General features: G+C 52.0%; 2 protein-coding genes across 4 annotated transcripts in view; both read left to right on the forward strand.

Moving 5' to 3' along the window:
- The window catches only part of Pde2a (phosphodiesterase 2A), a 91914-nt gene that overhangs the window by 41902 nt on the left and 37181 nt on the right, over positions 1-12831 (forward strand).
- Positions 927-12400, forward strand: LOC148007770 (uncharacterized). The gene is made up of 3 exons (XM_087607442.1): positions 927-2166; positions 2561-3791; positions 12200-12400. The coding sequence occupies exons 2-3, from the start codon at positions 2865-2867 to the stop codon at positions 12242-12244; spliced, it is 972 nt and encodes a 323-aa protein (XP_087463568.1). The 5' UTR covers positions 927-2166; positions 2561-2864; the 3' UTR covers positions 12245-12400.

Genomic DNA, 12831 nt, shown 5'->3' on the forward strand with positions numbered 1-12831 from the left:
CCCTGTACAACTCTTAGCATAAGCTAAGGACAGCTGTGTTTGGGGGGAGTCAAGACTCAGAGCAGGTGCTGGGGGTGGGTTGAGGTAGAGCTGAGGCTAGATGCCTCCCTGTCCTTTCATTAAGTTGAGAAAGAGATGCCCACCAGGATTTGGAGCAGGGGCTCAACATGGCTTTCCTACTGTAGCACAGCTAGGGCCGAGAATGTAACTTGCAGTGGGACTGGGTCCTGGTGCTAGGAGCTGGCCAAGGGAAGGGGGAGGGACTGGAGAATCATTATTAATTTATTTATTGTCATGGCATTCCCCACGGGTGGGAGCTCCCCCCAGAGCTGGGACAGATGGTGTTCCTGGGAGCCAGCAGTGCCTCAGCAGCCTCGGCCACCCGCCAGGAAAGACTGCATTTGTCACCAGCCCAGGAAGCCACAAGGGGAGGGATTTGGAGAAGCTGAGACCCTCTAGGGTTGTGGGGGCTGAAGGAGCCTGGCTCTAGGCTCTGCGTCTGTGTGCGCAGACTCACAGACTCGTTCCTCACCCATTAGCACTCCTGTCTGCAGTTCACATCCGGTCCCTTCCCCATTTCACCAGCCACATCCTCTGCCTGAGGCCTCTGCCCGAGGCCTCGCTGGATCAAGCCTTTGTTTTCATTGCTGCTGTCTCCCCCTTCCCTGTTGGGTCCTGCTACCTTCTCACTCTGATTAAGGATTTCAGGCTGGGGCTGTCTCAGCTCTGCTCTACCAACAGCCCTTCACTCCTCTCAAAGGATGGTCATCATCAGCCCTGCTCTGTAGGTCTGTCATGTAGCTATCATGAACAACCCATCTTCCTCACCTGTAAGCAGAGGTGAGCTCTCCCAGTGGGTACAGTTCAGGTTGGCAGAGTGCTCGCCAGAACAAAGGCCTGCATAAATCAGGCACGGTGGTCAGTTTGGGATACAAAGTACTTTGTCTTAAAAACCCAAAATAACGTAGAACAAGCAAGCAACGACAAAATGTCCAAACAAACAAAAAAGATCTCCCACCATCACTGGGACAGAAATGCACTGTTATCCGCATTAGCGTCCTGAGCATTGGGAGGAGCAGCAGGGTTCATGTGAGGCCCAGCCCAGGCCTGTGCCACAGCCTGTTGTGGGTAGAGCTTTCTTGCTCAGTGATCCTTATAGTTAGGACTAAACTACACACACACACACACACACACACACACACACACACACACACACCCCTCCCCTCTGTCCCAGCACACACAGGAGGCAGTGCACGCAGTAGGGCTGAAATGAAGCTTGTAAAGTTCTGCGGGCACGGGGCATTCTTCTGGCACTGGCTTGGCAGTAGCAATGGGAACCATGCTGTCAGCACCCCTCCCTACCCAGCAGGCACCAGTTCAGCATACTCTTTAGGGATGGCTCCCTGGCCTCTGGCCAGCTGGAGGAACCGGGCCTTTCTGGCTAATCCTGGGATCCAGGCCCTGGCGACAATGTCATTCTCAATGGGGACAGTTCGGGTCGGTGAACTGAGCACACTAAGCTAATACCTCCGAGCTGGGACCAGAGACCAGCAGGGGTGAAGGCTGCAACAGGTGCTGAGATAGCCGCAGGCGTGGGGCAAAGGCACGGGTGCCTGTACCAAGCTCTCCAATGCACGGTCCAGCCGTTGCACCTTCATGGCTGCCTTGGCAAGGCACTACCTCCCAGGCCCACTGGGCTCTCTCACACCCACTTGTTCTTGAACAGTCAGTGCTTCAGTCTGTTGGCTTTGTTCCATCTTCAACACACACGAGTTCTCTCAGTCTCCCAGCCCCATGCAGCACGTGCTCATGCTGACCCCTCCAGGTTAAATGTGTGAAGTTTCCCACCTCTGGTGGAGTCAGTCTTCCCTCCCATCCCTGGGCACTCACAGCTCTAAGCATCCTGCACTAACCATTGGGCAGCTTGTTACGCCACACAGTGTCGGGTTGCATATCTTCTCTCAAGTTACTGAGAGCATCCGGCTCTCTTCCAGCGCTCTTGGGGTCAGTTGGGTCAGGTATACCGTAGATGCACATCAAAGACTTCTGTCATGAGTGAGTGAGCACACCTGCTCACAGCGTTGGAGTAGGTAAGAAGGAGGCTCTGTTGGTGGACTGGGGCGGTTGTGAAGGCTTCTGAGAGTCTTTACAAAGACATCCTTGGAACTACAAAGGATGGGGAGAGAGTCAAGGCCAGAGAAGTCAGCTGGGCTGTCAGAATCAACGGGGTCAGCTCCCACCAGAACCAATGAAGGGTGTCAAGGACCAGGAACACCCAGATAGAAGTGTCTGAAACTCGGCCCTAAGGGGTGTCCCCAGGAGGTGGGAAGGTGTGGTTTGAGAACTAGGGAGTGAAGTAGGGGCTCCAGCAGTGGAGGAAGAACCCAGGCACTGGTTCACAGTGGGCAGATCTGGAAGACCATGGGAAGCAAGATCGGTGCTGTGGAGGAGAAAAGCATAAGTGAGCACAGGTGAGCAGCAGGACAGGAGCACAGGTCAGTGGAGCACAGGTTCTGGGCACTGGTGGGTGAACCGAAAGGGCACCGTGGTCGCTACTTGCCAGGCCTCACTGAACGTTCCTCCTCGAGCATTCCTCCTGCCAGTTGTTCCGGCTTCGCCCTGAATTCTCACATCAGTAGCAAGTGGCCTCAGTGCTGCCCCGTGGCCCCTGAGGGAGCTACTGCCAACAAGTCGGCTGTAGCATCTGGCATCCAGGGGGGCCCCGAGGCCCTGCCATCTGTCTGTGCCCACCTGTCAGGCTGCACAGGCCTGGGGCATGTAGAGCCTCGGGACCAGAGAAGAGGTTTCAGCTGTCACCCTAGCCTGTCTCTCTGTCTGCCCATCCATCTGTCCACACCCCACTGATGAGAGAACAGTGGGAACGGCACCACATGCAGGTCCTTCCATCAGAAAAGCACAGTCAGAAGGGAGAGGTGTCAGATAAGATAAAAGTAGAGATAAGGCCAGGCTGTGGGCAAGCGCAGGCTCGGAGAAATCAGGGCTCTGTGAGAACTGGGACTCAGCTCAATGGGGACAGGCTGAGAGATGCACAGTGTTGGGGCAGATGCTGCACAGACACACACACACACACACACACAGACACACACAGACACACATACACACACACAGACACAGACACACACACAGACACACACACACAGACACAGACACAGACACACACACACAGACACACACACAGACACACACACACACAGACACAGACACACACACAGATACACACAGACACACACAGGCACATAGACACACACACAGACACACACACACAGACACATACACACAGACACACACACACAGACACAGACACACACACACACACACAGACACACAGACACACAGACACAGACACACACACACACACACAGACACACACACACAGATACACACAGACACACACAGACACACACACAGACACACAGACACACACACAGACACACAGACACACACACACAGACACACACAGACACACACAGACACAGACACAGTTACACACACACACACACACACAGACACACAGACACACAGACACAGACACAGACACACACACAGACACAGACACACACACACACACACACACACACACACACACACACACACACACACGGCATGAGCATAAGAGCATAGCACCCTCCCCCGCCTTGTCCTGCTTGGCCCTTGGCTGTAAACACTCAGAGAACAAGTTCCGTTTCCCGGGAAATATTTATCTCAGGCCGTGTGGGGAGCGTGTGCGTTGGCCTCCTCGTGTCCTTCCTGCAGGTTGGCCCGGGCAAGAGGTGAGGGGCCTTGGCAGTCAGGAGGGATAATCTGTAGGGCCACAAGAAAAGCCAGGAAGGAGGGGGCGTACCCTTAGTTCCCTGACTGGAGCCTGAATCAGAAGCGTGCGGACCTGGGAGGGGAGACCTGTTTTCTCTAAATTCCACAGGCCAACCTCTGCTCTCTCATCCTGTCTTCATCCTTGTCAGCCCAGGCTCTGCCAGGTTCCTGTCTCTAAGACGTTTTGGTCCTATCTGTCTGGTTCCCCAACTCTAAGCCTTTTCCTTCTCTTCCTCCCTATTTCCCAGCTCTCGGGGCCTTCCTTAGGGGTGACTTCCTCTGGGACAGCTTTTCTAACTCTCTGACCTTCTGACCTTTTGTCATCTGCCCTCCTTCTCCTTCCTTTGTCAGGCTTCCAGACTGAGGCCTGCTGGTCTTGTCCAAAGTCAATCAGACAGTGTTTGTTGTAGCCTGCCAGGAGTCTCACTAGGAGGCACAGGGCTAGGCACTCTATCAACGGTGCCTATGTGGTACCTGGTGGGTATCTCCTGTGCCTGTCTCATGGGACCAGCCTGAGCCCAGGCACTTGGACAATTTGAGTATGCTGAGGGGAGGCTGAGAAAAGCCCCATGAGCCCACATAGAATGAGCAGGAGTCCAAAGTATTTGCTGACTGGCTACGGGCTATATGTCCCAGATGGGGCCCAGCCCAACTGGACCCTGACAACAGGAAGCCCCTGAAGGAACATGCCTCAGCTGAGGTCTCTGAGCACAACAACAGGAAACAGCGTTGACACGAGGCAGCAGCTCTGTGACTGTGCCCAGCTAAGGGGTGGGTGTGGGTGCTGCTTCGGTGACACTGAGACAGGGGTGGTGGGAAAATGGGGGTTCTAAGGGGTGTGGACATTGGACCTGTGACATGTGATGCTACTAAGTATATGACCGTGATTATGGGATCCTGTGTAGACAGCGAATGAGTTACTGAATACTGGTTGTGTGACACTCTGAGCTACTAAGTGTGTGAGACTTGTACAGACCTTGTGTGTGACCCTGAGGATAATGATGGTCACATAACAGGTGTGATGCCGTGAGAATCAGATGCATAAACATGGGGAAGTGACACTGTGTGGTAATAAGTGTGGTCATGAGCTTGTGGCTCGAGTGTCTTGACATTGACCTGTGAGATCCAGCGTGTGCCCCAAGGTTGTGACACGGTAAAGCCAAATGTGTGAACAAGGACACAACAGGAGGTGACATCGAGTGTGTGAAAATGGTTACGATGCACACAGCCCTGAGGCTGGTGTTGCACAGGTGATGTGAAGTGGCCATGACAAAATGAAATGTGAACCCGAGACGGTGAGTGTGACTGTGTTGTGGGAGGAAGCAGGGAAGTAGCACAGTACCAGAGGCAGTTGGAAAGCTGCCTCTGAGGGCTGCGTGCAGCGTGCAGCGTGGTGAGTCGAGTGGCACAGCAGGGAGCTGGGCAGGCCCGTGGGAGCCTCCTGAGAACTGAACAGGCCTTTGAGAGGGTTGGAGGCTGAAATGATTGAAGTTGTTGATGACTTTGAAGGTAAGAGAGAAGGCAGAGGCTAATGTGCCATCGTGCGGCTGTGAGAGGCTAATAAGAAGCCCTGAAGTGGGCTGGTGAGACAGCTTAGCTGGTAAAATGCTTGCCCAGTGTGAGGAGCTACATTTGATCCTTCCACGCTGGAAAAAAATGCACAGCAGCCTGCACCCGTGATGCTAGTCCCGGGGAGGCAGGGACAGGAGAAACGCTGGAGCCCACTCACCAGGCTTCCGAGGGCCACGGTCAATGAGAGACCCTGTTGAGAGAGCTAATGTGGAGAGTGGTTGATGAAGACACCTGAGGTTAACCTCTGGCTTTCGTGCAGATTCTGCATTCAGGCATGAACACTGACACTGCAGAGGAGGGATGGGGTTGCTAGACAGAGTAGGGGTCAAGGAAGATGAGACGTTTTTATTGTGGAACTGTCTTTCTATCTTATTCTTTTTTGAGACAGGATCTCACTATGTACCCATGGCTGGTCTGAAACTATGTTCAGGCTATGTAGACCAGGCTGGCCTCAAACTTATATGGATTCGCCTGCCCCTGCCTCTTCCCCCTGAGTGCTGGGATTACGTGTATTCACCACTGTACCTGCCGCCAAATCAAAATGCTTTAAGCGCAATGCCATAAAAAAGAACACAGAACGCTATCCAGTCACCCGGCTCGACACCGGCCACCACTCAGCCCTGGGCTGCTCACATTTGCTGTCATTAACTTTGTGGTCTCTCTTCATTTTTGTTTTCAGTTCTCTTTGGTTAAGTTGAAAAACTAAAACATACACAGGAGAGTTTTCTGTCCTTAAATACATTCACAATGGGGGGAGGCAAATCTCCGTGTTTGAGGCCAGCATGGGCTGCAGAGCAAGTTCCAGGGCAGTCAGAGCTGCCCAGAGAAACCCTGTCTCAAAAACCAACCAACCAAACAAACAAAAACAAAAAAACAAACAGACAAAAACAAACAAACAAAAACAACCAACCAAACAAGCAAACAAAAACAAAAAAACAAACAAGCAACACAAACAAAATTGTTCGCATTGTTTCTGAACCAAGATCCAAACTCTTTTCATCTCCCAAACAAAATCTACCTTTAAAAAGCCTTCTGCCTGCCCCAGCCCCTGACAAGCTCCTTCTTACTTTCTAGTCTCTAGGGGCCTCGTCTTATCGGAGTCATGCAGTGATTGTCTTTTGAGGACTGACTTTCTGTCACTGAACCTACTATCCTAGAGGTCCATCGTGTTGGGACACGGGACAACTCTCATGGCCTTCCTCTCATGGCCAACTGAATCCAGTGCACACATTCTTGCCCATGTGTTTGCCCACCCATGGCCACTCGTGTCATTTCCACTGTTAACTGTTGTGGACATGGCACCTCTGAACACGGTGTATAAAGAGCTCATCAGTACTCTGCCCTCAGTGATCTCGGGTATATATCAATAATCACTCTTGTTGGACCACACGGTAATAATCCACATTTTATTCTTTTTTTTATTTTAGTTTCTTAAAAAAATTAGTTACCTTTTATTTAGTGTGTGTGCATATCCACCATGGCACACATGTGGAGGTCAGAAGGCAGCTTGCAGGAGTCAGCTCTCTCCTCTGCCATGTGGATGCCAGGAATCAACTCCGGGTCGGCGGCAAGCACCAGCCTGTTCGCAGGCCTGTTGGTTTTGCCATTTGTCCCAGAATGGCCTTGCATGCATGGTTTTCTTGCCTCGGCCCGCTGAGTCCTGGAGTTCCAGGTGTGCACTAGCTCGCTTGGCTGTGTTTGAGTTGTTACTGGATTCAGAAGTGGCCATGCTGAGACTCAAGCATCTGCATCATTTCCAGTTCTACCCACAGTGTATAAGGGTTTCTGTCTCTCCACACCTTAGCCAACCCGTGCTGTTTTCTGGACTTCCCAGAAATGAGGGTGACGTGGCCTCTCGCTGTGGCTTTGATTTTCTTTCTAAATGATTAGAGATGCTGCACGTCCTTCCACACGGCCACCCTGTCTGTGTGTCTTGTGTGCGTCTTCTCTAAGGGAAGCTCTACTCAGGTCCATTGTTTGTGCTTTAGGTCGGATTGTTTGCCTTGGGTGGCTCTTGGGTCATAGGATTTCCTCACGTGTTAAACCTTCATTAGATACAAGATTTGCAAGTATTTTCCTCTCACTCTTTGGGTTGTTTTAACTGAAACATTTTTATTTTATTTCATCTATCTTGGATGCTGTCTTCCCTTCTTCAACCTTTCTACCCGGTGTTCCACCTGCTACTTTCAAATCACATTATTTATTCCTTTATTTATTTATTTGGGGGGGGGGCTGAGAGGCCCTGAGGTGTCATCGAAATGAAACAATGTCACACAGAGCCAGCATGGAAGCCTTACCTAGTGCTGTGACAGGGTGCGACACTGGCCCGATGTGATGTGCGATACAGAGAACGTGTGACATCTCGAGTGGAGGTGACAGGAATGAATCACTGCGCGACAGCCAAGGTGGGACACCGTAGACAATGGAGAGACCCTGTGTCATCAACTGCTGTGAGAAGGGCACAGTGATTGTGTCCATGTGTGATATCTTGGGGCGATGTGTGTGGAACTGGGCATAACTCTGTGTGGGAGTGAGAGGGACTGAAGATGCTTTGTGAGTGACTGTGTCTAGGGTCGGTCCCAATCATACTTGCAGACATCGGAGAGGGGGGATGGACATGGTAGAGTGGACAAGAGACATTCTCAACTGGGATAGAAATAGAGTCTGAGACCAGGTGTGGGGAGCCCTCCCTGCTCCAGATACCCGGGAAGGATGCGCAGGGGAGGCCGCCTCACCCTGGTAGAAGGAGGCTTCAGCAGCTGATCCAGCCGACCAAGGGCAGTGCCGTAGGTTTTGACTGAAGCTCATCATTTTATTTGTTGAGGCTCAGTTTCCCCAAGCACCACATAAAGCTGTTGGTGGGATTATAGGAAGCAGTCTCCATATTGGGTGAAGGTTCTGTCTCTTGGGGTGCTTCCCCCTCAACTCCGGACGCCCAGGCATTTAGCTGATGGGAGCACCCATGGTGAGAGCTATGCTCCCATGCCCTCAGCCCTTTTGTCCTTCCCTGTTCACTTTCTCCTGTCCCTGGCTCAGAGTTGATACTTCTATTTGTTCCTGCATTCCTTTCTCCCAGACTCCTGCTGTACTCACCAGCCCATGAGCCTCCAGCACAGGTTTCTGAGGCCTCATTCAATTAAGACCGATGCAATTTGCTCGTGGAAGGAAAAAAAACATAATTTGGTTAATCACACCAGTAGGGGATCTGGGCCTGCTGGGGAAAGTGGGGAAAGGTAGGAGGCTCAAATAGACCAGCTTAGGACATAGGTGTCCACTGCCTGTCCCAAGACCTAATCATTCCCTCAGGTTCTCTCAGGAGTCAACAGAGTCCAAAGCTTGGATCACCCAAAGTCCAGTTAGAGGCTATGATACAAGATCCTCCCAACCTACATCCCTGGTTGAGTTTCTGCCTGACTCTGGGCCTGTTTCCTGGTACAACCATGAGAGTTGGCTTAAGGGGGTCTCAGAGGCCCAGGCTAGGTGAACTGGGCCCAGTATCTCAGCTACAGTTTGTACCCCTCATGGCTCCTGTAGGGTATTCCTCCTGGGCCATGGAGGTGGAGAATTCAATGGTGGGTCAAAGCAGAAGAGTCCTAGAAGTTAGGAAATGTCATCTGAAATGTGATATGCTAATTCTAGAGTCAGAGTTCTTCTAGTCCCAGGCTGCCCTGGAGGTGGGACAGGAGGAAAGGGATCTGCAATTCGTTTGTTATCTCCAAGGCCAGTGCATCTTAGCCATACGTAGTAACTCTTAGACAAGCACTGCAGAGGAGCTGAGACTGGACCTGGGCCCTCTCTCCTCATTCAGACTTGCCTTTCTCAACCTGCCCAAAGGTGGTCCCAGTCCCAGGTACCTGAAGTCTATTGAGGCAAAACTTGGTTGATTCTACCTCTGGGGAAGGTATTATTTGCTGATTGACCACTGAAACCAGGAAGATTGTTTGGTTGTTTGGTTGGTTGTTGTTTTTAAAGGCTTGTTGAGCATGCGCGGCATGTGCTGGGGCAGAGAGGTGGGTCCTGATCTCAGGAAGGCTGTGAAGGAGGTGAACAGTGAATGTCGAGGAGAATCTGACTCTGGAGATGCCAACACTCCCCTACAGACTCATTTGCTCATTTAGACACAGACCAGACTCAGTCAACCTTAATGACCTTATTCATACCTGCCTGGGCACTCATGAATGCCTATGGCCACATGGACACAGGAAATACACGGATACATGCACTTTGCTCTTCTACAGTCTTCCACGGAAGCACAGACCACATACTTTCACACCACGGATGTTTCTCTCATGACCCAAGGGACGCATTCAGCCCTGGTCATGTGACGGTCCTTAGGGACACATCAATATGGATGGCATGTGCTTAGGTCACCAGTAAAGTAAGAGCTCCCAGCTCCCCAAAGAGTGAGGAAAAAAAAGCCAGTTCTGATAAATATACCCAGAGTTTCGCAATGGAAAAAGTGTCTCAAATGCTGTTCGGAGTCTCCATTGCAAAGTAAAATTTGTTTTGCATCACTCAGAGGATCTGAGGCTCTGGGAGGAGGGTCTTTCAGAGACCCCTGGCTCACAATTACCCAGCCCTGGTGTGTGTGAACTGTAGGAGCGTGTGGGGTGTGTGTGTGTGTGTGTGTGTGTGTGTGTGTGTGTGTGTGTGTGTGTCTGAGTGTGCACCACACATGTATGTACTGGCCCCAGCTCCCAGGCCCTGAGGATTTGAGGAGGGAGAATGAGAGAATTTCTGCAGAATCCGGATGTTTGTTCTCTAGCTTCTGGGCCCTCCAAAGGCAAATAAATAGCTTTGGATGCCAGCCTGCTGCTGGGTGGGGCTGGGTGAGTGCATGAAGAGCCTGCTTTTGTCCCTTGAGCCCCACCAGCTGGGATCCTGTACATCAATACACAGTGACGAAGGTCCTGGCCAGTTTCTGCTGTGCTTCTCTCTGGGGATTGGTTCTCTCAGCTGACAAATGGAGGTAGGGAGGAGGTGTCTCTTGGAGATTGAGACAGACAACGGTACCTGGGACCCAGAACAAATGAGAATAGGCTGTGGGGGGACCTAGAGGAGCCATGAGAATACAGACTCAAGACATGGGACCCCAGAGCCTACAAGGTCTCCCCAGCAAGTCTCTGTTACCTGGGGGATGTGCAAGGTCCCTGAGGCCTAGCCCCTGCCCTGCTATCTGTAAGAAGCAGGGAGAGAGGAGGTAGAGATGAGAACCAGGGAACCAGACTGGGGCTCATGGAGGACCAGACGAGGGCTGGACCTGAAAAGTCAGAAGAGAAAAGAGGATGCTGGGGCATAGGAAATGGGGGAATGAGGGTGCCAATCTGAGAGGGATAAAGAGGCTAAGGGGTGAAAAAGACACCCACTGAGCAGAGGCCTGCGTCTGAAGAGACTGGGTAGAGAAGGAACCCAAATGTCGGGGTCCTGGTCTCAATGCCCCTCTAGAGCTGCTATGGGAACTTTGCCAACACCTGCTCCCAATATAGGAACCCAGACCCCAAAGGGATCTGAGGGAACGGGGCCTGTCCACAAGGGGGTGGGAACTCATGGGACACATTTATGTTTTAGCAAAGTGCTACACAGGACGAGGGAGCCCAGAAAGAAGCACAAAGGCAGGGGTATGCCTGAGATGAACCCTGTCCAGAAGATTCCTCACACCAGCCCCCAGTAAAGAAGGGCTATTTTTAGGAACAATAAAAGTGCTCACACATTCCAGCAGGGGCAGGGAAAGCGAAAGGAAGGGCAGGAGTCAGTGTAGAGGAGGGGAACCTCTCCTCCCTTGGTTCTCTGGCCAAGCCTTAAAAGGTTTCTTTGTATGTTGGGGGTCTTCCCTGGCTGGTCCCGGCCTCTCCAGTTCTGAGTTCTGTCTCCAGGATAGCCGTCTGGCTCTCACGTATTTCCCTGTTTCTGAATTGGTCTCTGTCCCTGTATTTCTCATACTCCCATTCTCTTGGGATTTGGGGAGCAGTTGGGCTAAGCCAAGTTGTGAGGATGGAGCCAAATACAGTCAGAGGAGGAAACTGTGAGGCCGCAGAGTCAACATACACAAAGGAGACACACCAAGATGAACAGACACACAGGTCCCTGGGGAGACTGGAGACAAAGTCAGGACCAACCACTAGGCAGGTGCCGTGGGGCAGCCAGTTCTCTGCCCAGCACCCCTGGTCAGCCCTTCCTTCCTGCCCTTCTGCAAGCCATATGTCACCCTGTGTCAAGTCAGTGGCATTTAGAATTTATCATCTATTGTGGGCACAGCAGGGAAAGGGACACTGGAAGAGTGGGAGACAAGGCCCATTCCAACAGTGGAGAGGTGACAAGACTATCCCTTGGCCAGAGCAGGACTTGAGAAGTCCAAAGCCACAGGAGAGAGGGCCTTGCCCATGCCTCTAGGGGAGAAGCTGACTGGTCATTTTAGTCCTTTAGCTTTCCATACACCTCATACCAAACTGGGCATCCAATGCCATGACATCTGAGGCCTAAAGACGCTGGTCCCATAGGAATTCCCAGGAGAACTGGGGTGGAGACAAGTGTCCCATGTAGGACAACTTTCTTGAATAGGAGATGCTGCTTACCCACTCTTCCTGGGGCCCTAGGCTTTTCCCACTGGGATCCTGAGGAGCAGAAGGTCTCCTGGCTTGCCCAAGGTACCTTGAAAATGCTGTCAAAGTTCTCAGGGAAAAGCATCCTCTCATTCCATAGGTTCTCTGTTTAAGATTCTCATCATGACAGACTTGGGATAGGAGGCCACCATTGTCTCCCTGCCTGAGGCCTCCAGGAGGTCCACCTCTCTGCTCAGGAGTTCACAGGTCTCCAACATTTCTGGGCCCTTGTTGGAGAATAGACGATGCCAAGGGTCAGAAGAGCTACGGGACAAACAGGATCCAGTCCTCTTCCTTCCAAACTGCTGATCTGATGGGGGAGCCAGAGAGGGCAGTGTGGCAAGGGGATGACACACAGCACTGGAATGGAAGAAGTGTCCATCATGGGAGGGTCCGAGGTGAGCAGACCATCACTGGCTCTCACATCTACTCACTCTTGTCGGGCCATTTCGGTGGCTATCATTTCCTTTGACATTTGTCCCTTTCTGACACTGGTCCAACTTGTCACTTGGCATTCTTTTCTCCTGAGTGGGCCATTATGTCTGACTTTTGGAGGCTTCTGGGCTTCCTGTGTCAAGCTCTGGTCCTACCTTCAAGGCCACATGAGGAGTGGGGCCACAGAAATTCAGGCTCATAGAACCGGGCAGGAGGCCATCCAGTTCACTGAGACCCTTTCTCAGGGCACCAGTTCCCTTGGGTCTCTTCTTTCTCGTACACCCAGGGGGACAGTGCACTCAGCTTCCCTGCTGCCTAGACATCTCCCCAGGTACAACTCTGAGTCACTGCTGCTTGCCCCGTCTCCAGTGACTGTCCCACTGTGCTCAATTCA

Source organism: Rattus norvegicus, chromosome 1 (genome assembly GCF_021556685.1).
Source record: "Rattus norvegicus strain SHRSP/BbbUtx chromosome 1, alternate assembly SHRSP_T2T, whole genome shotgun sequence".
Classification (NCBI taxonomy): Eukaryota; Metazoa; Chordata; class Mammalia; order Rodentia; family Muridae; genus Rattus; species Rattus norvegicus.